The sequence below is a fragment of the Onychostoma macrolepis genome, chromosome 02 (assembly GCF_012432095.1).
Source record: "Onychostoma macrolepis isolate SWU-2019 chromosome 02, ASM1243209v1, whole genome shotgun sequence".
Classification (NCBI taxonomy): domain Eukaryota; kingdom Metazoa; phylum Chordata; class Actinopteri; order Cypriniformes; family Cyprinidae; genus Onychostoma; species Onychostoma macrolepis.
The window spans coordinates 2431551-2457106 of NC_081156.1; the positions used below are offsets into that span (position 1 = coordinate 2431551).

General features: G+C 37.1%; 2 protein-coding genes across 5 annotated transcripts; both read right to left on the reverse strand.

Annotated features, from left to right (window-relative positions):
• Positions 1-5380: 5380 nt before the first annotated feature.
• bambib (BMP and activin membrane-bound inhibitor homolog (Xenopus laevis) b) lies at positions 5381-8887 on the reverse strand. The gene is made up of 3 exons (XM_058754455.1): positions 8493-8887; positions 7699-7980; positions 5381-7013 (listed from the first exon to the last, which is right to left on the reverse strand). The coding sequence occupies exons 1-3, from the start codon at positions 8566-8568 to the stop codon at positions 6598-6600; spliced, it is 774 nt and encodes a 257-aa protein (XP_058610438.1). The 5' UTR covers positions 8569-8887; the 3' UTR covers positions 5381-6597.
• Positions 8888-9800: 913 nt separating this feature from the next.
• wacb (WW domain containing adaptor with coiled-coil b) lies at positions 9801-24225 on the reverse strand. Of its 4 annotated transcripts, none has more exons than XM_058756804.1 (13): positions 23938-24224; positions 23704-23737; positions 22855-23047; positions 21087-21163; positions 17928-18043; positions 17738-17850; positions 17394-17630; positions 14167-14289; positions 13660-13805; positions 12834-12931; positions 12248-12413; positions 11352-11479; positions 9801-11262 (listed from the first exon to the last, which is right to left on the reverse strand). In XM_058756804.1, exons 1-13 carry the CDS (start codon positions 23976-23978, stop codon positions 11193-11195), a joined length of 1542 nt encoding a protein of 513 aa, XP_058612787.1. In that variant the 5' UTR covers positions 23979-24224; the 3' UTR covers positions 9801-11192. The 4 variants fall into 4 exon arrangements, with proteins under 4 accessions (XP_058612787.1, XP_058612784.1, XP_058612799.1 ...); XM_058756801.1 differs by having other exon boundaries at positions 12248-12416; positions 23938-24223; XM_058756816.1 differs by having other exon boundaries at positions 12248-12416; positions 23976-24222.
• Between the last annotated feature and the right edge of the window lie 1331 nt (positions 24226-25556).

A 25556-nucleotide genomic window follows, 5' to 3' on the forward strand; every position in this document is an offset into this window, starting at 1 on the left:
CTTCCTCTTGTGTCCGGGTGTACTTCCGTAACACGCATATATTATGTAAACAAAGACTTTTATTTTGGATGTGATTAATCGCGATTAATCATTTGACAGCACTAATATATACACACACACATACACAGAGAGAAGCATCTCTAATAGAATTAATACACTTTAAAAGAATAAAAAGAAAACATTGTACAAAAATTAGTGTAAACTGAATGTAATGTTTAATGAAACTTTGTTGCTTATTTACAATGCAACTATGTTTTATATTATGTTTTAATATAACTTTATATTAAATGTGTTTAGTTGAACTTGAGAGTATACTATATACTATATACTTAAACTATACAATTTCATAATTACATCTATTGTCTTTGAACTATTGTTAAAGTGTACTACAGAATGTTCTGACAAGCATTTGTAGTAAACTAAAATGTACTTTAATGTCATTTCAACTGAAACTTGTATGACATTTATTTGAAAATATTTGTAATTACACATTTGTAATGATTAGGTTGCAATTGAGTACATTTAAAATAAATTACAGTATCTTCAAATGTAATATCAAATATCACACTACAGTTAAAATTATAATTGTGTACTGTACATATGATTATTAAAACAAACATTTAATATGTACCTGGCAATGTACTTGACTGTGTAATCTGTGTTATCATGGTGGACATTGAGGATCTGCTGACGTGGTACAGCAGACATCTGTTTGGGGTTGGTCACTGGTAGCCTTTAGACTGCCATAAGGCAAAGTGACATCCTACATGCAGGAACAAACATCCTGGCCTGTTATTAAGTCCTCAGCCACTGGAATGCCCTCCATCTCATGTGACTAGGAACTTAAGTTTAACGTCAAAGATATGTGTGTTTATCTTCTCAGCGTGTACCTTGGAGAGAGACATGATAACGTGGAGTCTAAGGGCTTGACTCAGAAGTAGACAGCTTTGTGTAATTACTAGCATGACAGGACATGATAGGGGAAGATCTGGTGTCGGCTTCAGTAAGCCTCTGTGGAGTAGTGTGTTCCTTTGATCATCTACTATCACTCTATACTACACCTCCCAGAAGTCAACATAACAGCAATTGACAGACAGTCACCCAAAATACAACAAAACATTACATTTAGACCAAAAAAATGCCTGACTACTACAGATACAGTGCATCCTGGTTTTGTTTTCAGCTCATCAAAAGATGACAGATTTATAATAAATTTATAATAAACAATACATCAAATAGACTTCCCCATCTGTCGTAACAAAAGTTCCATCTAAAAGACGTTCCTGGCTCTTGTGTTCCAAAGAATATTAGAAACACAAAGAGGAACTGACCCAAAATCAGCACACATCAGCACAGACACTTATGGGTCAATGACATAAAAGAGCGGACAGGTATAAATCTAAACATAATGCTGCATAATAAATGCTGCATAAATTAGGTCAACCAGAACTGGGAAGACTTCCCATAGCATTCAGTGGTGGGGCATCCACGCTACCAGCTAGCAGCTTCAAGTCTTCCCACCAAATGCTGGCGTAATGTGTCCAGATCTTCAGAGGGAATGAACTGGATGAAATATTCTGAAATATATCAATCCATAATTTGACTTTTTGTGATGCAGCCTGGACTATTGACCATGTTCGTCTGGCAAAAGGTGAATATATGTGCCACTGCACAATAAATCCTCCTGCCCTCAGCACAAACCTTATGTATACCAACTAGACAGTACTTAACAAGGCCACGAGAAAATAGAAGAGAAATGCTGTTTGGGGGGCAAGGACAGTGTTTACAGACAAATATAAGGCTTACTCAAATACTTGCTCAAATATAAGGCTTCTCTGAAAGAGCCAACATAGAGTCAATTTCGATCTCCCGTCACTGTCGGTTCAAGACTGCCTTTGTGAATATTGTTTTCAGCAGTTAGCATGAGGCTTTGATAAACAAGAACATAGTAGTTTCTGTGGGGCTGCGTGGTGGGGCTTTGTAAGACCTTTCATTTCCAAACTTCCTAACTTTAATCATCATTCTGAAAATTACAGTTGTGAAAATCACTCCCTCACTTAAACAGGGGGCAGAAAATAAGTAGTCTGAATAAATTTTGGTTTTTCAACGTGGCTCCAATGTCTCTGGTTTTTTTATCAGCTACACATAATAGAAAACAGATATTGCTGTATCTTGTTTATTTTGTGTTGCAATCATATAAGATATGATAACAATTTATTTAATGTTAGGAGTCTGACATTTTAGTGAGTGTTGCCGCTTCATGAATGATGAACAGTTGAAAAACATTGTGTGAGTTAAATGAAGCTCGACACATATGAAGCTTTAATCTCATTTAAGCTCTATATTCACTGTTTTCTGATAACTCACTCATCTCCTTTTCTCTCTTCTTAATCCTGTTTTCCCCCATTTAGTTACAAAAGGAATGTTCAAATCCGAACTCCACACCCCTCTTGAACAACAGGGCCCAGATCCAGGGAGTGCTGGTTGTGCTACACCCCCCTAAATTTGATGTTTTTAATCATAATTTATGTGGCGTTTTCAGATTGTTGTTCTTCAATCCCTGCTTTGTCAACATAATTCTTAATTCTTTCTATAAGAATATAATTTCCCCCCTTCAAAACAATTAAAAAGTAATGAATATGCTCCAGTTTGACTCATATTTGTAATAAAAATTGCTTGTTTCTTTCAAATCACTTCAATTTTTTATGCTTGAATCACCAAAATAAATGTTAGCAGCTAGCCAGTTAAAGTTGAAATATTACAGTGCTAACAAACTTTAAACGAGTTTCCCCTCTGCTTGGTGATGTAATATTTGTTGAACGTCCTTTGAGTTGGGGATCAAAAGAGGCTGAACTTAAAACAATATTTTTCCTTTTACTTTCCTGACTACGACAAGTCGAAAAATCAAAGTTGAACATCAAAAAGTTACAAGTGTGAGACCCCGTAGGTATAGAATATCTGCAACTTCTGAGGTAAACAGCAAGTGACTAAGTACTTCCTGTCTGTTAGCAGAGTTGGAGTGAGTGAAGGTTGAAGAAAAAAAGGACGTCACCAAACATACTGCAGATTTAGAAGCTGGTCCAGCTCTTTATGAACCATACCTGGCAAAGGTTTTGCTCTGGCTGAGCTTCTCTTCTAGCTTTTTCATAAACGTCTTTTTTCAGTTACACATTTTGAAATGTTTTTTTCGGCAATCTGTCATTAAAGCTCTGACAACTCTTTGGCTATGTTCTTAAACCTAGCAAGCTGCATGCCCAACTGTCTACAAAGGAAGCTACCTTTCAATAAAGCATTCAAACTGAAATGGAACTGCATAAGTGACTAATTTGGAATGCTTTACATGCCAGGAACTTGTTTAACGATCATTTGTGATCTTCACAAGAACCACAAGTAAGACTCCAACACTTATAGTTGATTCAAGTAGTTTTCCAAAAGCGGATGTTGCTAAACTAATAACACAATACGCTATTAAACACAAAAATAATACATATCGCACTCAAATATGCAAATAATGCATATCACACTCAGAGTCTTTCTCACTTACTCAGTATACAAAAAAAGATGATTCAAAAGCTAAATTATTTTTACTGTGGTTTGCCTGCTGATGTTTTTATCCAAACACACAAATTTAGAACTCTTACGAGGTTCTCAGGACTTAATCTTACCATTTCATGTCTAACTGATAAACACATAACTAATATAGCTCATTCTGGGCATGTGCCTCTGTATTTCAGCTGTTGTATGTGAGAGAATGGCCTGTGTGCCCTTGAAAAGAGGACTTGCTATGCGCTCATGCATTAATCCACATTCCTCACACTACAAGTTCAAAGTGCACACTTGCTCTGCTGATCATGTTCTGAACAGGCCAGGGATTTGAGGGAGTCTTGAAAGGTTGAAGGCACAAGGCATTACTGAACCCCCCCACCACCACCCCACAAAATCTGACACCTCCTCATTCTAGACACAGAAACCAAACATTACTTCTCACTCAATAGGCATAAAAAGGTAAAGGTCAGACCTGTTTTGAGAAAGCAAAGTTAATCTGTCTTGCTTTTTTAATTTCTTTAACACTTTTTATTTGTCTGCAGGAACACTGGGCTCCCTCCAATTTCTAGGACTTAAACACTTTGATATTATCTGACATGTTTGAGCAGGCATTGTAATAGCACTTTATCAGATGAGAATGTACTGCAAGTGTGACATGTTGAGGGCTTTTGTTAACAGGTGATAAAGATTTACAGTACTAAGGAAGAGGATTATTAGTATATCTAAAATATCATACAATTAATTTACACAAATAGAAACCTGATAGTAATAAGACCAACATAGGACCCACTAATGGTTATCAATTCACAAATATATGTCACTGTGAAATAATCACAGATTGCAGCAAAAAGTGGCACCATCAAAACCCCTAGAAGGCAAAAGAAAGGGTGGTTCTGTTCTCCGACCCTAATGTTAACCTCTGCAAAAATGCACATTAAAGAATTTGAGTTTATGTTTTAAAATATATGTGGACCACGGAATAAGTTCCCTGTTATTACTGTCAGAGGAAAATGCCTTTTATCCCATTTACTGCAATAAAGCTTGTGTTCTCCTCTAGGGCCAACAATAACTGCTAACTTTTTGTGCAATGAGCCAGAGGCTGTGTGTGCAGTGCCATGATGACTTGGAAAGTGAACAGGGACACATTTTTGAGGAAGCATATGAAAGACACTGTTAAAACTTGGCATCTCAGAATGGACTAAAATTCAAAATGACAGTAAATGTTAAGTGCATTGACTGCATTTCCTGCAAAAATAATAATAATAAAAAAAATGAGTAAAGAGACATGCTGTGCTGTCATGAGGGATTATTTGTAAAAGGATTTTATGACCCACTGCACTACCCTATTCACAATGCAAAATAAAGGAGCTAAAGAGACTAACATAAAATCAAATTTACACTGGAAACCAGTGTCAAGTGCACCTTCGCTCCAGTGGAATTAACAATAAGTAGTGTGAGAGGGTAAGTTTACACAGAGGATCTAAATTCTTTCCAAAGAAGCAGAGTGAAAGAGTTTGAGTCTAAGTGATTGTGGCCTGGGAATTGAGTCAGTCAGACGTGTAGTGCTACTGTAAAACAAGACATGATTGTAATAGCTACCACACTACATTGCCATGCCCTTATGCTGCTGCTAATGATTCCAATGCCTCAGTCGAGCGGTTGCAACTGTGCACGTGTTGACATACTGAAGCATTAGCCAAGACTTCTCCCTCCGGGTATAATGAGCTTGTCAATATCATACACAACACTGAGTACTTTTAGTGCTGTTCAGCTTCGCACACCCAATGCTATCTCATCGAACAAGAAACAATAAAGATACGAAATACCAAACAGATTCCATGTTGAACATGTAATATTTACAGTGAAACATCTTTACAGTGAGCACAATCTACAAGCAGGTCAGAGGTGACTGGTGAATTTTAAAGGGATTGTTCATCAAAAAGCTACAAATTTGGTTTACTCACCCTCATAACATTTCAATCTATTTTTTTCTTCTTCTGCAGAACACAAATGAATGTGTTTGAAGAATGTTTCAGTTGTAAGTTTTTGTCCATACAATGAAAGTCCAAAACTTTTAACCTCCTTTACGTCATGACTCATGCACCAATAAGGTTTGATGTTTTTGGCATTTGGGCTTTGTATACACAAGTTTATCAATGATTTGATTTGATTTGTAAATGAAAACCCTTTACATTTTTGGCTAGTTCATTGTTCTAAGTGAACATATTGCTTCAGAAAATAAATTAAATGACTGGAGTTATGGATATGGATAACTTATATGCTTGGATTACATTTTTACACTACCTTTATTTCCATTTTAGAGCTTGAAAGTTTTGAACCGCATTTACTTCACTGCATGAACAAAAACAGCTGAAAACCCATATGTTTGAGTTTGAGAGTGAGTAAATAATGACAGAAATTTCATTTTTGGGTGAACAATCCCTTTAACAGTGAGAGTCACACATTCACACAGCAGCGGTCATCATTCACTGTGAAAAAAAAATTGCAAAAACTGTACCTTACTGACACAACAGCATGTCACCAAGACCTTATCTACCCCTAAAAATTGTATATTAATACCTTAGAATAATAACATGCACCCTTAAGGTACCTTTATGAAACTGTTAGAGTTAAACAAGGTACAAAGATGTCTTCTTTAAGGGTACTGCCCCAGTGACAAGATGTTGTACCCTTCCATTTTTTTTTACAAATGTTGACACACTGGTTTTACTCCACTATTAAAGCAAATCAACCATAGATTCTTTATACAAAAAGTGCAAATGATAAAAGCAAAATACATTTTTTTTTTGGAATCCTTCGGTGATAAAGAATACCAGCACGAAGACGATCCCCGTCGCAGCCTATAATACAAGCAGTCTTCTCCTCAAGTCTCTAATTCAAGTAAAGTGCTCTAGAGCAACAACCATATGGTTAGAGCTTTCAAGTGTTCTCTTTTGAGTTCTTGTTTGCAGTACCTCCTTTAGAAGGGTTGAAATAAAATGCAAGTTTTGGCCAAACAAGACCCACGGAGGAAAGCAAATTGTTAAGCCATCAGACAAACTCCAGCTTGCCTCGGCCACTGTACTTTCCCCAGCTGACCAATGAAAGAAGTCTTTGGCTGGTAAGGTCGGACTGCTGAATCTTGTCGCAGGTCAGGCAGCAGTTCTCATGGCCTCCTACTGGAACCATACACTCTAAGTCCAGTTTGGCCACATGACCCTTGGTGAGGTGTTGGCCATGAAAGCTGTAATGAAGGCGAGACAGCATTTCTCTCCGTTGTTGTCGGAGTCTGCGGTTTTCACTGCGAAGCATACGCAGGGCCAGCATGATGAGAAGGACCAAGATGAGGCCGCCGGCAATGGGTACAGTAATGACTGCAGCACGGAACCATACCTCCTTGGATGAAGGAATTTCCTGTAGTCGTGCAATCACGTGACGGCTGCCTTCGGTTTGATGTCGCCGTTTGTCTGAATAAGAACAGACAATGTTTAGGGCCATGTTTTTATGAAGCAATTGAAGAAAAACATTGACATACTGTATGATATTCTGTGGTAAACAAAGGAAGATATTTTTAAGAATGTTTAACTGTTTTTTGTCAATTCAATAAAAGTCAGTGGGGTCTAAAACATTGGACAAAAATGATTTTTCTAAAATAGTCATACAGATTTGTAACAACTACTCGTTTAAATGAAATGTACTCTGTTTCACAACCATCGACCAAACACAGTTGGGAAGTTCTTTCTAAATATTGTAAAGTTGACGATTAAGCTCCATTTCAGATCTTGCCTCCCCAAGTGCCCATGCAAATTATTAGAGACCAGCATGGCAGATAAACTAAAACACCAACTGAAATGCAACTGATATTCTGAAAATTAACTTCTCAAATTTCTTAAACAACGTTTCCTTTCACATCATGTGCAGGCAAACAATGTACATATATGTCAAAATTTCCCAAAATATTTGAAAATATTTGAATTACTCATTGGCAAGACTGTTAGTAGATAATGACAAATTGATAAATTGGTAGACTGGTAGAATTCAATAGGTACTTCTATTAAGTGGCCAAGTGGGCACAGTTAATGACTGAAATTAAAAGTTGTCTGATTTATCTGTCTATCACTAGTAATAACTAAAGAATACTCCTTCTCGTACCATGAATTTCACTTCCTCTGTATGTGACATCTTGCAGGCCTCTGTAATTGCACATATCCTCATGGCAGCACTGAAGTGTGGCAGATCCATGAATGCTGTCATAGGTTGACTCTGGATGGCAAGTTTTTCCCGAGTTCAACAGAGGGTCGTAACATCCATGAGATAAAGGAGACTTGGCGCTTTGAGGGTCTAAGGTGCGGGTGAAGCAGGCATTCAGCTCTGATTTGCACATGTAACCGGTGGCCACACAGTGGGGGGCATCGCAGTAACACCGTATTTCTCCTGTTCCAATAAAAGAGAAATGAATCATATTTAAAAAGAATAAACTTCATTCCAAATGAAAACTTAAAAACAGATATTCATTTTCTAACTTAAAACCTGTTTAAAACCTAGTTCCGAAATGGATTTAAAAAAAAATAAAAAGAAGAAGAAAAAAGGTCATATGATGCCATGTTGGAATTTGGCTTTAGGACTTTTGGTTCTTGTAGATGCTGCTCTGGGTAATTGCTCTGACAGAACAATACAACATTTAGTATTGATATTTATGCTTATACACACCCAGCAATGCAAAACAAAAGTGATAAGTGATAAAAAAAAAAAATTGGTCACACTATGCATTAGCGTTCATGTTACATTGTTATTACTGCGTAATAATATGTAACTATTAATACACCTATTTATTGTAGCTGTACGCTTCGTTGGTTTTATTACAAATGCAATTAATTGTAGTTCCACTGAATCGTTAATATATCAATCTGGAGATTCTTCTGACCATATAAACTGTATTCACTCACCTTTAGTGAGGAGAACAGCCATCGCGCACAGCTCGAGCTGAAGCCAAATGGAAACGAGACTGCTGTTCCGCTGCATTGGACAAAGACACTTTCTTTGCCTTTCAGATTCGCATCGATACGGAATTTATAGCGAAAAACACTGTATTAGTGTCCACAATGTGTTCCAACTTGCTTCGTTAACTTTTCGTAACATTTTTGGATAGAAATGATCACATCGTGGTTTAATCCTCGGTGCTCTTCAAGACTTCCAGATAAAATCATCTGTGCGCAGAAAAGCCGACGTGGAGTTGTTTGAATAAAATTTAAAAACCCATGTTAGACATAATCCATTTTTGCTCTAATTCGAACGCGACATTCTCAGAGTTCAGAGCAACTCCTGTATATAGCCTACTCCGCTTGAGTGCTCTTAAATGCTGAAGACTTGAGAATGAGAGCAGCTCCTCCTATAAGAGTCATCGAGCCGCTGGGACTGTTCATTCACAGGCGTGAGTTGTGACTGTTGCCTCCCCATGTGCCCATGCACAGCTAATACAGTTTAACCCTCGTTCTGCAGAAAAAGCATGGCTTGGCTTGTAACTTTAAGTGACCCGTGTGTAAAAATACCAATTGCCAATGGCTTAATATTTTCTTATGTGCTCTTTATCTAATGGAAACCAGTTGATACAGCGAAACTTTAACCTATTAAAGAATTAGGCTCCTTCAAAATTACTTCTTCAACTGTCTTCAGAATAAAAAGTTGGATCTCAAAATCATTAAGTCGCTGTTGTAAGGGTTCGAATATGCAGATGATGTTGTAAACCCAGGACCTGGAGGATTGTTCTCGAGACCAGTGAGCAGTTTAACTGCTCAGGACAAACAAGAGACCCATGAATAATCCATCACCAAACATAAAGCAAGACCAACACATTAAGAAATCAAGCTTACACAATATGTTGAATGTAACTTTAATAATTTTTTTTTATTTCAAATTCAGCTTTAATTTTGTCTTGTGGACTATCTGCAAGCATCTGTTGAGTGAAACAGCTTATTCAGTGCAGTAATAAAATGCAATTTTTTAACCTTCTTGTAACAATTAACATTTTGCAGATTCTGCAACTATGTAAATTTATGGCCACAACTGTATGTATATAGTACATCTAACATAACTGGTTACTACTTACTAAACAGATAAGTAGGTTATTAATAATCCTTCTGAAATGGTCAGCTAACATGGAAAAACATTTAAGCATGTTTTTGAGTTCTTTTAGTTCATGATTGCATGCAACTGTCTTAAACCAACCGATAAACAAAAGCAAACGTACCAAAACATAATGTGGTAATTGTTTATTTTCTGTAGCTTTTAGAAACCATATACAAAGCAACATACCCATCTCTATTCTGAAAGTGTACTCCATTTACAGCCTATCGCGTTAAAATTGGTCTAAGTTCAAACCCTGCATCAGAGGGCAGTGAAGACAGAAAGAACAATGGAGCAAAACTATGAATGACATTGCAAACATCAAAGAGGAATCACCAGTTTTGCCTTTTTCACATCCTTGTCAAATACAAATTGACAAGTTGACTAAATGCTTACAGTTTTTTTTTTCCTATAGACTGGTTGATATTTTAGGTAAAAGATGAAAAACTTGATCTGATCCTGTACGTCTCCATACTCTTCCCCCAGTAGGTCGGCTTGGACAGTCCTCGTGGTCCTCTTTTGTCCATGAAGGATGCATTTATGATGTGCAACCACAGCTGTATAAAATAAGGAGATCTCTCATTGCATCCTCCTAATTCGGGCAATATGGGAATGACTAAACTCAATTCTATGAGTAAAGAACAACTGAACAAATACAAACGAATCAAAACAACATTAATACAAAAGAAAGAAAAAAAAAAAAGTGTCAAACAGTGCTGGGGTGCAGCATGAAAAGTAATCTCTGTTAGATGTGTAACAGCACTGCAAAGAACAAGGAACATCAAAGGCAGATAGTGACAACCCTTACATCAGGGTCAGAAACTCAGAAAATGTGCGTCTACCGCTTCAGCAAAAGCTTTTAAGTGCCACGTCACCAATTCAGAAATCTTTAGCACCCATTTGTTTTTCTGCAGTGAATTAAGGAAGATCACTTTTGCGTCATATGTAATCCTTCTGAGGGGCAGAGAATCAGCCAGTCATGCCTAACTTTTGAGAATGAGCACTCAGAAGTATATTGGGTTTATTTTAGTTGGTCACTTTGATAAATGCCAGTGCAGCTTGGAAGCAACCTTGTGCACAGATAGCCCTTCTGACATCATTCATAATCACTGTCAGTCACTGGAGGATAAGGGGATATTGGGTCTCCAGTGTGACAGTGAACTTTATGATCCGTTAACACAGGCATAACCCTGAGAAACCAGCACATGAATCGCCAAATCCACTGCAAGATTACTCAAAGGTTAGTCTGAGAGCGCTCTCTGAATCTCTCTCTCTAATGACCTGTGGATCTGAGAATAGAGAAGCAATGTTGGTCAAAGGACTGTGAAATTAATCTACGATCTCAGGGCCTTGTGTTGCCTTGATAAGCACTTTTGGAAGCTTCCTTTCTCTCTGTCCCATTTCAGGCATTGCAGCCTATAGTTCGACTGCGAATCTGAGAGCTCGGGCTGAGAGCAGGGGTCCAAACAACCAGGGGCTGGACATGTTTGGAGAGAGACTGCCATGAGCTCCACAGCCATCTCTCAAACCATGAAGGAATTCTGATTTTTCAGTTTGTCAAGTTCTTTGATCTGCTGTCTCAGAAACAGAACCCTGTGTGAAGAAGAAGAAAAAAAAAAGATTCATAAAAAGTTATTTCATTACGTATATTTGATCATTCTATTAAAATCGGGGTTACAGACCTTTGCTCTCTCAAAGTGGCCTGGATTTCACATACTCGCACTAAAGAGCGAAGGTTCTTAAGTTCGGTGCAGATCTCTGACATGTAGAGGGTTCCCATGTTGTGGATATCCTCACGTAACCGTGACACCTGGGTGACAGGAATTTAAGATGAAGAGAAATAGTTAATAGTAGTCAATAGCTGGAGAACTGATGTTTGATCTTTAGGGGCCAGTTGTTCAAAAAACTTAATCTGGATCAGAATGATCTGGATTTGGAAATCCCATGTTTTGCTATCCAGGATCAGGTAATCCATCTTAATTTTCTGCTGGATTTTAAAAGCAAAATTGGATTGAACACAATGATCCAGATGCACACTTTTTCAGATTCCCAAATCTGGATTACTAGTGCTCTACATAGGCATTTCATTTACACAAATAACTACTTCTGACTGGTTCATATTTGATGATTGTGCCAATGTAGTTTACAAACAGTGATAAAAAAACAAACAAAAAAACACTTTAAATTATAAATATTTTTGTTTGATATTCACAGCTGTTTGGGGATTTGGGGGATATATTACATATTACAACTGTTGTATTTTTGGGCCAGTTTTAAAGTTTTATATTTCATTACATTTTTGTTCCTGAAATCCACCTTTCTGTTGGGATCCTGATTTCCTGATTTTTTGGATCAAAGGTATCCCAATCTCACTAAAAAGTTTTGAACAACAGAAACTGATGATTTGATCAAGATCAAAACCAAGATTGGATTTTGTGATCTAATCCTTTTTTTTTCTTTTAAACAACACATCTTCAAGATTTGATCCAATCCGATAGTCGAAATCCGATCAGATTACTTTTGAACAACTGGCCCTAGAAGATCAATGTACAGCTGAGAGACAAAGGCATGCTCATACCTGCTTCTCCACATGTTCTGCAGGCCAGCCTTGAACATGCTTGATGAGATTTTCATCAAAGTGCAATGCTAGAGAAGGAGTGAAAGTGCTTTGGGTTCGAGAGGTGCTGCCTGAGGCGGGAACGCTGATGCCCGCACTGCCATTAGAGCCCGACAAGCCCTCTTGACTGCTATTAAAAACATTTAAAAAAGAAAGAAAGAAATACCCATTAATCATTAAAAAATAAAATCAAATAGATAAATAAATAGAATTTTACAATTAGAACCATTTAAACAGATACATTTTGTATACTACTACTAATAATAATACTAACAACAAGTGTACGCTTATAATAATAAACATGTATTAAAGCGAAAGTCTACCCAACAGTGCAATTTCTGTCACCATATACTCACCCTCATTCATAAAAAAAAAATTATAATCCAAGTCAAAGGAAACCAAAATTGATTATCAGCATTCTCGAAAATGTATGTGTTTGGTTGCATTTCAACACTGAACAGGCAGATGGTGCTGTAGGACAACATGTGATAGGCTGCTTCAACCTTACCAAAAGGCAAAAGATAAGTAAGGTTTGAGAGATCCGTACATTTGCCTGTGAAGACGGGGATCACTGAATTCCAGAGGTTTGTCAGAGCTGACAGACTGCTGGGAAGTTGATCCTTGTCTTTGAATTGATGCACTAACCTGAAATTGAAGAAGAACAGCTTGAATATGACCAGAAATGGTGAGAAGTAGAACTTTCTAAAATGTGTTGGGACGAAAAACCTACACAGTGGTCCCAAAAAGTACTTAAATGTGTGAATATTATTGCAACTAAATATCAAACCAACATGACATATATACTGTACATAGGTGTTTCTTGAACTTTTGAGCCCTTTTTCTAAAGACCAAAATTTCAATCTTAAACTACACAAATCCATTATAAAAACCCAGGAATTATTTCAATTCAGTTTGCACTACGAGTCGAGTCTACTTATTGAAAGTCAGAGCCAGTCGACATAGTCGTTTACAAATTAGCTTCAGACTATAATTCCATCAAATAGAATATTTATTTTTATTTGGTTATGTGTCTCCAAGGTACAATGCGCATGTCACTTTGTTGTGCTTGTTGTAACCTTTTATAAAAGTTGATGCTTAGTTTTGAAATTTGTTCATATAGTGATTCTAGCCTTGATGTGAACAGATTTTTACTAAACAACAACAAACTTTTTTTACCAAATTACTTTGGGATCAGCTGGTTGAAAGTAACTACAAAACATGACTAAGAAAACAAGTCAGTTCAAGCTCATCATCTGTTTACATATGTCACATGGATTGATATTTTATCATCTAATGCAATGACATGTCCAAACACTTTGAGGCCACCATAACAGAGAAGTTTAGGAAATGACAAACCACTAGTTGCTACTGACCTTTGGTTGCGAAGAAAGAGATGTAGAGCTGAGCAGGGGTTTAGAGACAGCATTGGTCTGAGGTGTGCTGACTCTGGGAGACACGTATGACCTCGGTGAAGAGGCATCTGATGCTAATGACATGGGTGACTGACCGGACTGTTGAGCTGTTTATAAAAAGAGTTATAGAAATGACATGGAATCTGGTAAATACATTTATTTATAACAATATATCAAAAATCCTACTTAAATTATTACTAAATTATCATTATTTTAAAAAAATAAAATAAAATTAAAAAAATCTAATTCTTCACGAAGTCTCAGTTTACCTGTAAAGTTGTGGCTTAACCTATTAAGAATTAGTCAAGATGTTTGTGTCCATAGTCTTAGGTGTGTATGAACAGTAAACAAGTCTAACAAAGTATTGTAATATATGGTCACATAGTTCCTTTACAAAATGTGGATTAGTTGCTCTGCAGCACAACATCCGTTAGGAGAGGTGTGAAGTGACTGGGACTGCAGCCGTACCTTGTGTGGAAAGCTGAGCAGCTTGGGAAAGCAGAGTAGTGACGTTGAAAGCGGACGGTCCGGCAGTGAGAAGCTTATGAAGCATAGACTGTAAGGAAGCTTGTGTGACAGCGGCTGTGAGGACTTGGAGGAATACAAAGACAGAAAAAGACACACATACAGTCAAAGCAGTCCTACACACTGAAAGCAATCTGAGAAAGGCTCTATTGGTGAACATCAAGCCTTGTCGGCTTACGTTATTTTCACCATGTGGAGAGAAGATGCCACATATTTTGCAAAAAACAGTTGTCAAAGTGGCAAAACAGCTAGAGCACATTTTAGCTACCTGGATGGAGGCCTAATTGTATTTGTTGCTACAGGTAGATGCATTTGTATAGATTTTTATTATTTGCTTTCAAAAGAACATAAAAACTCATGTCACAGGTTGATGGCATATTGGAATGCATTCTAACTAGTGGTGGGCATAGATTAATTTTTTTAATCTAGATTAATCTCACTGTAATCTTGGAATTAATCTAGATTAATCTGGATTAAAATGGCTCATTTGAATTCTGCCAAGTAGATAAGTAAACAACTAGCAGTCATCAAGAATTTAATATTGATAATAACATTGAAGACATTGTATGATTATTCCTTAAAGATAAGGTTTTAATAGTTTTAGTAGTAGTAGCCTATTACGTTCTGCCCAATGTCTTCAAGTGAAACCAAACTTTTATTTTGACGGGTTGCCGTGAGGATAGTTTTTCTCAAATGAAACGCTCGAATGCTCATGAAGTGACTCTCAGAGCAGTTCTGGAGATGTTGTTCATGTATTTATGTCCTCATTTAGTGAGACGGCAGACGTTAATATCGCCGCAAGCGTCACGCGGTCTTCTGTATGAGTAGTGAACAAACCCGTGCGTCTGCGCCATACATTAACACAGAGACACACAGAAGTAATATTTAAATAGACGTTTTGCGGCTTAATATTTACAAATAGGAGTGGCAGTGTGCTCACTTGTGTGTGCGCTTACGTTTGTGTGTGTGTGTGTGTGTGTGTGTGTGTGTGTGTGTGTGTGCGAACCGGGGCGGAACTCCGCTGGAGAGCGCGACCATGTAACGTAGAGACAGAAATGACTTGCCGATTTCCATTGGGAGGCTTCTTAAAAATAAATTTTCCCTGAAGCAAACCCGGCGGCTTCATAGCTGCATCCATGTTAGCACGCATACACACAGGTTCAAGACTCGTTCTCGCCCCTACAGTGCTATTCGCTAGGTATACATCCGCTAAAATATCAAGGTGAAAGTCATCATAGTTTGCGTAGTATAGACCCAGCTCCCAACCCAACTTTGAGAATAGATTAACGGCGATATTTATTTTATCGCCCAATAAGAGTCTCATGTTAACGCAGCACGTTGAATGAATGAATGAATGAATGAATGAATGAGGCATTTATATAGCGCTTTTAATGTGTATTGCAATACACCCAAAGAGCTTTACAATCATGTGGGGGGTCTCTCCTCAACCACCACCAGTGTGCAGCATCCACTTGGATGATGCGACGGCAGCCACAGGACAACGGCGCCAGTGCGCTCACCACACACCAGCTACAGGTGGAGAGGAGAGTGTCATAGAGCCAATCAAGTGGATGGGGATTATTGGGAAGCCATGATAGACAAGGGCCAGTGGAGGGAATTTGGCCAGGACACTGGGGTTACACCCCTACTCTTTACGATGAGTGTCATGGGATTTTTAATGACCACAGAGAGTCAGGACCTCGGTTTAACGTCTCATCCAAAAGACGGTGCTTTTTTACAGTATAGTGTCCCCGTCACTATACTGGGGCATTAGGACCCACACAGACTGCAGGGTGAGCACCCCCTGCTGGCCTCACTAACACCTCTTCCAACAGCAACCTAGTTTTCCCAGGAGGTCTCCCATCCAGGTACTGACCAGGCTCAGCCCTGCTTAGCTTCCATGGGCAACCGGTCTTGGGCTGCAGGGTGATATGGCTGTGACGTTAACGCCGATAACGGCCCACCACTAATTCTAACACAATATATAGATGGAAATTTGGATTTTTTGTTATATATATTTATTTATTATGAGCATAGGCCAATGGTTTTTCTGTTTGGCCGATGTGTCTGAAGTGGTGCATTTATGTATCCCTATTTACTGTATAGAATTACAGAATCAAGAAGGGTTTTTTTCTAAAGTATAATTCTGATGATTTTACAGAATTTTTAATGAAATATAATTCATTTTCAAATTATTTATTAATAATTTTGTAAATACGGGGGAAAAAAATCATTTAATCAATTATTATGCATGTGTTTTTAATATCGTTAAATTAAATAGCATGATGTGTGTACCTGCTTAATATCGGCCACCCTGGTCTCTAACATAACTGCAATTTAAAGGGGAAAGAAACAATACTGGATGAACACTAATCTAGGGAGCATCTTTGATCAAGAGCAGACCATACTCTACTCTTCCTCCCTAGAACAACAGTTTGTCAGCTGTCTACTTAATAGGGTAGAGTGATACTGATTTTCCTTTAAAATTGCAGTCTTCATTTGAGCAAATACTGATTCTCAAAATCCCAAGATTGATCTTTTACCATACACACATTAATATACCCAAATTGTAAAAGACCAAACTGAATTGAAACATGAATTAAATGGAACCGGGACCTAGTAAATAAGAACTGCATTTGAAAAAATCTGTACCCAGCCCTACCTCTGTATAATTTATGCTTGAATTACATGTGATCAATAGGAAATTAAACAGAAAAATGACAGTGTAAGCAGCATGAAAAGTTACAAGACTGGAGAAAAACTAACAAGATCTGATCTCTTGACTTTAAAGAAATGCACAAAGAAAAGTTATTTTTAAGAGGAGCAAGATGACAAGAATGATTAGGGTGATTTTGTAGGAGAGTGCATCTGCATAGAAAATAACAATAATAAATAAAAAGTACATATTGTATTGCCAAATGTACATTGTAAGTGACTTATAATCTATATATTCTAATTGTTTGACCACAATTACAACTAAAAGAAAGGTTTTAGTCCACTTTAAAGTCCAGGCACAATTTAATGCAATTTCCTTGATTTATTCAATTTGGACACTGAAAATGGTTTGGATCTCTTAATTCGGAATGCATTTAACTTTTAAATGTACCGACTACACGGTCTACCCCCGTAGTCTCACAAAAATCCTTTGGGAAACACTGCACAGCCATTACCTTCATTAATTTTGCTCATGTCTACATTGCCGTGGTTCATCTGCAGGGTGGCCTGGAGTGCAGGCAGCAGCTGTCGGAGGAGTGCTGGGTCCTGAAGCAGAGTGGAGGTTGAAGCTTGCAGGGCAGGAGACACAGGCACTGTGGAGGACGAGGAGGAGCTGGACGTACTGGAGGGGTTTATGGACAAAGGTTGAGAATAACCAGAGTCTGATAATGACTTCTCCACTAAAGTAGATTCTGAGAGAATGAAAGGTATTGTGGAAAAACACAAGACAAATGTGTTATGAACCACTGAAACCATCAGCAAAGTGAACTTCTTCCAACGTAATAGCACTGATACTTACTTGTACTACTGAGGGCACTTGTGGCACTGGCCTGCATCGCCTCTTGTCTGTAGTCTCTGTCTTTGGGAAAGCTGTTAACCATAGTCTTGGCACCTTCTCTCTGCCTTTGTTCTCTGTTCAAACAGGAAGTCTGGTGTCAGTGCATGGTTTGAAGAAGAGAGGCAGTTACAGGGGATCTAAAGCAACTCACCTCTCCAACCATTCTTTAGGTTTCTCCCACTGAGAGACCTCTGTCCTACAGTTATAGTAGTACTTCTTGCCGGACGAACTGATATGCTCGGACCAATCATCTGCTGGCTCGCGGGGCTGTTAGAAACAGGAAATATGCAGGCACATCAAGAAAGAAAGAGCAAGGAAATGTGTCATACGAGAGAACATTAGGGATAGGCATGAGTCAGGATGATTTATTAGTGTGTTTTTTCTTTTTTAGCAACAGTCCTTATAATGGTCCTTAAATATCCCAGTAGTCAATTCAACCTTACAGTTGGATCTCGCTGTTTACCAAGTTTTGAGAAATATTTGTTTGTAATTTTTTGGAATACCCCTTATTTTATTTACAGAACTCTGCCGTGAATAAATATATTGATGCAATTCTCAAAAGAAACTAAAATATATACCACAGCAACATTTTATTACCCAATTTGAAATCAGAGGAGATGGTATCTCACGAAACCTCATTTGGAAGCACATCGTTTTTCCAACAAAAGTAGGGCTGCAAAAGTTAATCGATAAAAGCGGTATTAATCGATAATAAAAGTTATCAACACACGCTATTCACAGAAAACATCTGCCAGTCGCATCTAGGGTTGGGAATCGAAAATCGATTCTGATTCCAGAATCGGATACTTAAGGTCAGGAATCAGATACTTAATTTCGATTTCTATGCGCTTTTTTTTTCTTCGTCTGTGAGGACCCGACCCAGCAATCTGCCAGGACCTTGCTCGCTAATCTAAGTGCTCCAAAGTTTGGCTACATTGCGATCAGAAGCCAAAAAAGCTAAGTATAATATCTGTGATAGCTAAACATGTTGCAAGAGAGGTGTCACCACCAACATGACAAAGCACTTTAACGATCTATTAAATTAAAGATTGCGAACACGATTCAAACACCAATGTGATTCTATTCCTAAATTACAATGATTCATCTGTTTCATTCCTCAACCTTTGATGTGTGCGATAAACGTTGTGATCAGTTGGTTCGTCCGTGCAGCGTACAATCACACCAGTGTGATTTGAACATTAAAATTTGCGTTCGTGCTGCCACTGACCTAAAGAGAGCTGTCATCTGTCATGAATAAACAGCTTCACAGTCTTTTCAACCACACAGTATCATTATTTCTGTGTTACAAACATTCAGATCACAGAAGTACTGGGATAAAAGTTCATAGTTCAGATGTAAACTCTGATGTGTACGGTAGCGATTATAATTTAGTAAATCACCTTTTTAAAGTAATTTGAGACTTCAAATTAAAATTTATCGATTATATTTTTACGCCAGTAGGTGGCGAAAAGGGGCTGTTAAAATGTATTTGTCTTTGAATCATACAAGAGATTCCTTCAAGAACGCTGATTCATCCAGTAATGAAACAAGTACATCTTGAGTGAGTCATTGAATCATTCATTCATAAATTACATGTGATTGTTTAGTTGTCTAATGTTTTTTCTTCAGAATCATGAGAGAACCACAACTCCATTGGGGAAAAAAGTTAAATAAAAATAAACCCAATTTATCCAGAATCATGCAGTTCTATTTTGCACACAAACAGCTCATAAAGAGTCTAGTTTGTAGCCTGTTGATTTTTATTCATGGTATTCAACTCCAATAAATGGTTTGCAAAAAAGAGACACAATGAATGTTTGATGATATTATTTAATCACATTGGAATCAAAACGAATCGGAATCGATAAGTAGAATTAGAATTGGAATTGATAAAATTCAAACAAAACCCAACCCTAGTCGCATCACTTTACGGTAATAAATAACATGTTTCCAAAAAATAAAACTAATCTGAAATATGGCTGAGGACACAGAGCAAGCTGCGGAAGGAAACGTGTACAACCTAAGTTATCCTAAATATGAGAATGCTTTATATTATTAAGCACTTCAAATAAACTCATACCCACCACCAACAGTTTAACTTGGCTTTCCCTGTCAGGTGCTTTGATACATTTGCCATTTAAAGAATTTAAAGGGGTTCTATTATACCCCTTTTTGCAAGATGTAATACCAATGTCAGGTGTCCCCACAATTTGTCTGAAGTTTCAGCTCAAAATATCCCACAGGTACTATACCGTACATAACATTGCATATCTTTTCAGCAACATTACAGACTGAAGGTAATTAAAAATGTTAAAAAGCATAATATGACCCCTTTAATACATGTTATCCTCAACGGATAACTTAATTGTTATGGTTATAACTATATAAAAAGAGTTCAGATGCACTTTTGAACATTTACATATGAAGAGTTCAGATGCAAAAGCCTCTAAGTGCCATCTGAAATTTTCTTCTAAAATGAGCATTTTTTCTGTTCAGTTATTTCATTTTAATGGCAATGAAAAGAACCTGCTCATTGCCAGTAAAGTGAAATTCCTGAGCCTACACATAAGAGCCTGAGAAAAATGCTAATTTTAGAAGAAAATTTCAGATGGCACTTAGAGGCTTTTGCATCTGAACTCTTCATATGTAAATGTTCAAAAGTATTTCCATCTTTGTATAAAGGTTTGTCCTGACAGAAAGCGAGACTTGCATACGCATGTCAAACTAACAGAGCGCAAAAAAACAGGAGTGCAACAATTCTAACTAATTTCTAAATTAATTCTAAAATGTTAAAGGGGGCTATATGTAATTTTATTACCAATGTGTGAGCAGCTTATAACGAAACAAAAAACAAAACCTTCCCTGACTTCCTAGGTTATCTATGAAAGTCTGTAGACTCATTTTTTAAGTTAAGGGCTCAGGACATTTTTCCGGGAAAAGCAAAAGGATGTGACATTCATGTGTGCACCCAAGAGCCTCTCTTCCGTTCCATGACACATATAACAAATGCCTATACAATGTTCAGGATCATGCTGAAAGAGCCATTCTGTACTGTAATGTGAATGTGTCATGCAAAGAAACTACACTGTCAGATATACTCCATAGTCTCAAATATTTTTTACAATAAAACTATCATTTGAGAGACGAGTCTGCAATACCTGGAAGAGTGGTATGTTATTCCACGTTGCTAATCACAACGGTTGTTATCGGGGAATAACACACCTACAAATGTTACAAATATCTATCTAATTGCACAGGCTTCCTTAAAACATGCTAGTTCTTCAGACAACCCACTGACTAATCAACTTACCATCTCTGAAGTTCTGTTTGGATGAGGGTGAGAACTTGATGCATGATGGGAGTTTTCTTGTGGAGAAGAACTGACACCTGAAACATAATTAAGAAGATCAGAAACAAACCACCAAGCACGTGAAAGCCTGAAGACTTTTGCAGAACATAATTCACTGAAACAAGACAATATTCTGGGCTTCCATTTAACACGCTGGACAGCTAGTTTATAGGGTTGAGCTGACAGTCTTGTGGCTGGGCGGTGGAAACATGGCCTCATGACAGGATGAGCAGCAGTTTCCACTGACGTCCAAATTGTGTGACCCTACATACAACTTTTTAGGCTTGTGTTTTTTAAATTTTTGTCCAGTTGAGAAAAAAAAGTTAATTTTTACTAGAATATTTTTATGCCAAATAAAAATTCCAGTCTTCACCAATACTGAAAATAATGGAATTAAAAGTAAGGTCTAAACATGTGCAACACAACCTACCAGAGAAGAGACCAATGCTAAGAGGCCTCTGACGAGTTGAAATGAAAAGATAAATAATAATGTGCACCTGCTGCAGCTTCATGGCTGTGGTAATAACAGGAAGTAAGACAGCATGAAGGAAGCACAAGAGAGTATCCTGTGTTTTAATGCTGCTTGATTTACTAAAATCTAGCAATTAAATCCGTTCCATAAAAACATGTAAAGACTATTAACAATATCAGTCAATTTTATTATAGACGTATTTTAGCCTTATTGTATAATCCTACAACTTCCAAATGGTGTTGTTTTGGTTTATAACACGTCGATTTTCAAGAATAATTACATTAATTACACAGAATTCTAAAATGCAAGACAGCAAACTAGAAATTCATGAAAATGTATTATATCAGTTATCGGCTGATTTAATTATATCATGTATTACACGTTAACATGGTTATGCAAATGTAGCAAATCTCAAAATTAATATCCATTTCACATAATTTAGATAATACTACTAATAAAAAACCTAAATTGACTTGTGTTGTATTTAAAATGTTAAATTTTAGTTTTCACTATTTTTCATTTCGACAAAACACCTTAGAATATAATTAACATTATAATAATATTAATATCAATAAAAACATGACACAAATTACTGGACAATAGGAATCAGGCAGAATGTTGCTATTTTAATATTGATGTAACCCTACTAATAAATGAAATAAACCAATATTAAAACAGACCTGTAAACCAAACTATACCAGCTAAACATATAAAAACGCATAAAGCATAAATACAAACAGTTCCATAAAACTCAGAATCACTTGTTACAGTTCTAGATTGTGACAAATCTAATTTTAGCATTCATCAGCAATGCAGTTTCATTGCAATACAATTAATAACAGTTATACTGTAATAACGGTGCTGAGATGACTTTTCACATTATTTATTACCACCTAATTGGAGTTACTAAAAATGCCTAAACAAAATATAGTTTTAAAAAAGTAGTATAAAATATATAAGTGCCAAGTTGTGAAATGTTTCTGCCAGTGTGTGCTGATTACAGTCTCACAATATCAGTTACTGATGCCTCAAAAAAAAAAATAAACTGGTCAGTGGACTCTTAATACTAATGCCCTGCTTAACCACAAATAAATATATTTATATATTATCATATATAATTATTTACCACTGTGAATGACGTTTCCCCATATAACCCACTTAAAAAAAGGATTTTGGGGTCTGAGGAATTAGGGACATCATCCAACCATAAAACATTAACCATATGCATGTGGAACTTCTCCTCACTCATGTTCTTACCGCTGTCCCTCTCACGGGTCCGGTGAACGTGGAGTGCTTTCGTTTGGCTGTGCCCTGTTCCATCACTGTGCTTGTTGTCTGGACTGTCTGATCGCCGCAGCATTTTAGTTGGTGGTGTGGCGTCTGACGAATCTCGCATCTTGTCATGGCGATGGTCATTTGACGAGTGACTCTTTGACTGATATTTGACAGACTGCAAAATACAATGCATGAGAGAAGAACTGCAAAGACCACTGAGCTTGAATATTTATTCTTGCAGAGAAAAGCAGGCTCAGATCAATTTATTATTATTAAATCACTAAATGTAATTTTCTAAGTTACTGTACTACAAATGATATGAAAGAACACCTGGTGCTTTTGAAAAAACTCAAATAGGTTGTTTATTAAAACAGGACAGGGAGCTAGTTGATCTGCACTCTTGTCGGTGTTTGTTAAGCTCATCAAGTCACTTTGCTATAAAATGTAATACTAGATGTGATAAGACCTAACAGTAAGTGTGAACGATGTGCTATTACAGTCTCTATTTGTTGTGAATCCAGTAATTAGGATAGCTAACTACAAAACAAGCTAGCACGCTGAGACGTGAGCTCTCTAGTCACACCATTAACGTTATCTCTGTATGAGTTAGTATTTTAGTTTAAATGTAGAACAATTAGCCAAAAACAAATAACTGACCTCTATTAGCAACAAAGTTTGACGCGTAATGAATTTCAGTTAGCAAGCAGGAACTAACGTTAGGCCTGAGAGCACTAGTGTTATGCTAAAGCCGGCTAATCCAATTTTGACACTATTTCGGCTTCTCTCCCAAATATGTATCTACTTTCAACGTTAAAATACTTCTCTGTGTACCTGGTAGGCTTGAGGATCTCTTCGATCATTGCACCTGTGAAAGACAAAAAAGTTAATATAGTCAGAAACGCGCTCTCTGCTAGCCAGCTACAATGCTAACGTAGAGAAATGAAAACAACTAGCTATTAGAGGAAAAAACTACTTTGAAACAATTTCTTCTAACATAATGTGCACTTAGTTTAGGCTTTAAACGATTAGCCGAAGGGTGTAAACTGGAGGTAAATGTGTGATTACCCATCATTGAGTCTGGATGGATTCGTTGCATGCATTACCATTAATGCTGCAATGATGTGGAAGTGAAGTGTTACTACTGAAGCAGTTCTGCTGCACTACAGCTCTCTTTAGTGGTACTGCCTGCAAACACACACAACAATATCTGCAAAAGTAGCTCTGCTGCAGTGCTGCTTCGCTATTCGGGAAAGAGCTGACGGTCCATCGCTTCGTTTTGCTCGCGACTGCGCCCCGCGAGTGCACGAGAAGAGAGTACTGCTCGCGATCAGCACGCGACGTGCACGAGCAGACGACTGCAACCTGCGCTCATGCACTTTTTTTCTGCTGCTTTTTCCTTTGCTACCCAGTAGCAATTGAGGTTTAAATGTGCTAATCTTGTTTAACTAAAGCTACAAGATATTAAATTAATTTATAGAAGTAAAAATCCTATTAAACAAAGTAGAGTTCAGCAAATATGTTGTGTATTTCAGTTTCTCCATAGCCTAGATAGGCTAGAAGGTTCAATAGTGTAAGAAAAGAGTAGGCCTATATATGCATAATGTTTATACAGTGTATACGTAATGTAGTTTAGGACTTCATGATGAAAGCAAATTTGGCTGGGTACTTTCTTCTGATACAACAAGGCTAAAAAGGAGCATAGGGGTGAAGGCGCGTTTGAAATTATTTTTCTCTAAACCATTAGATGGCACCAAACCCACCTCAACTCTTTCCCAAATATCTGTGGCTGACTGGTCCTTGACGCCAAACCTGATATTGCCAAGTGCAATGTGTTCCTGGGTCAACATCTTTGTTGACCCTGGAACAACATTGTGATTAACCAATCAGATTTCAAGAACCAGTTTATAATTTTTGTGAAGTTTAGGATTACAATCAGTGCTTGTACATCCTCTGATTTTAGGGATTACTCATGGGTAAGGTTAGGTTTAGGTGTAGGAATATGGTTAAGATTATATTTTTGGATTAAAATGTTGTTCCAGGGTCAACAAAATATGTTGACCCAGGAACACATTGCACTTGGCAATATCAGGTTGTGCGGTCCTTGACATCGGCGCAATGTTGATTGTGCATTTGAGTTCGGTGGCTCAGAATTTCTGTTAACTTTTATATTTCTAAACTCCCTCCTAAATTGTCCAAATTCCACCAGCAAGCTCTATTAGCTTGGATAATTTTCTACTCACACAATTTATCTCCTCACACTTCTTTCGTTTGGAATAGCCTACAAATATAATTACAAATAAATCTTTATTTTTAAGGAATTGGTTTAACTGGGATATTAATCACCTTATGAATATGTTTGATCATTTTCCTTTTTCCACATTATTCCTGTCCAATTTAAGGAACTGAATTCTGTTATGAAAGCCTCTTAACCTTGTTCAGCTTGTTAAAAGTCATGTTTACTCTACAATAATGGTAAAGTCCAATGACAAAAAAAATACAAAAATTTGTGTTTCTTTTGTAAAAGAGGGTTGTTGACTCATTTGTTTTTTGAATGTAAAATTGTCCAAAACTTTTGTATGGAATTAGCAGAATTTGTTTTTAATTTAGTAAAGATGAACTACTTTTTACATTAAAGCATATTATGAAAACAAAATTAACAAAGGATTAATAAATTGTTAATTTAT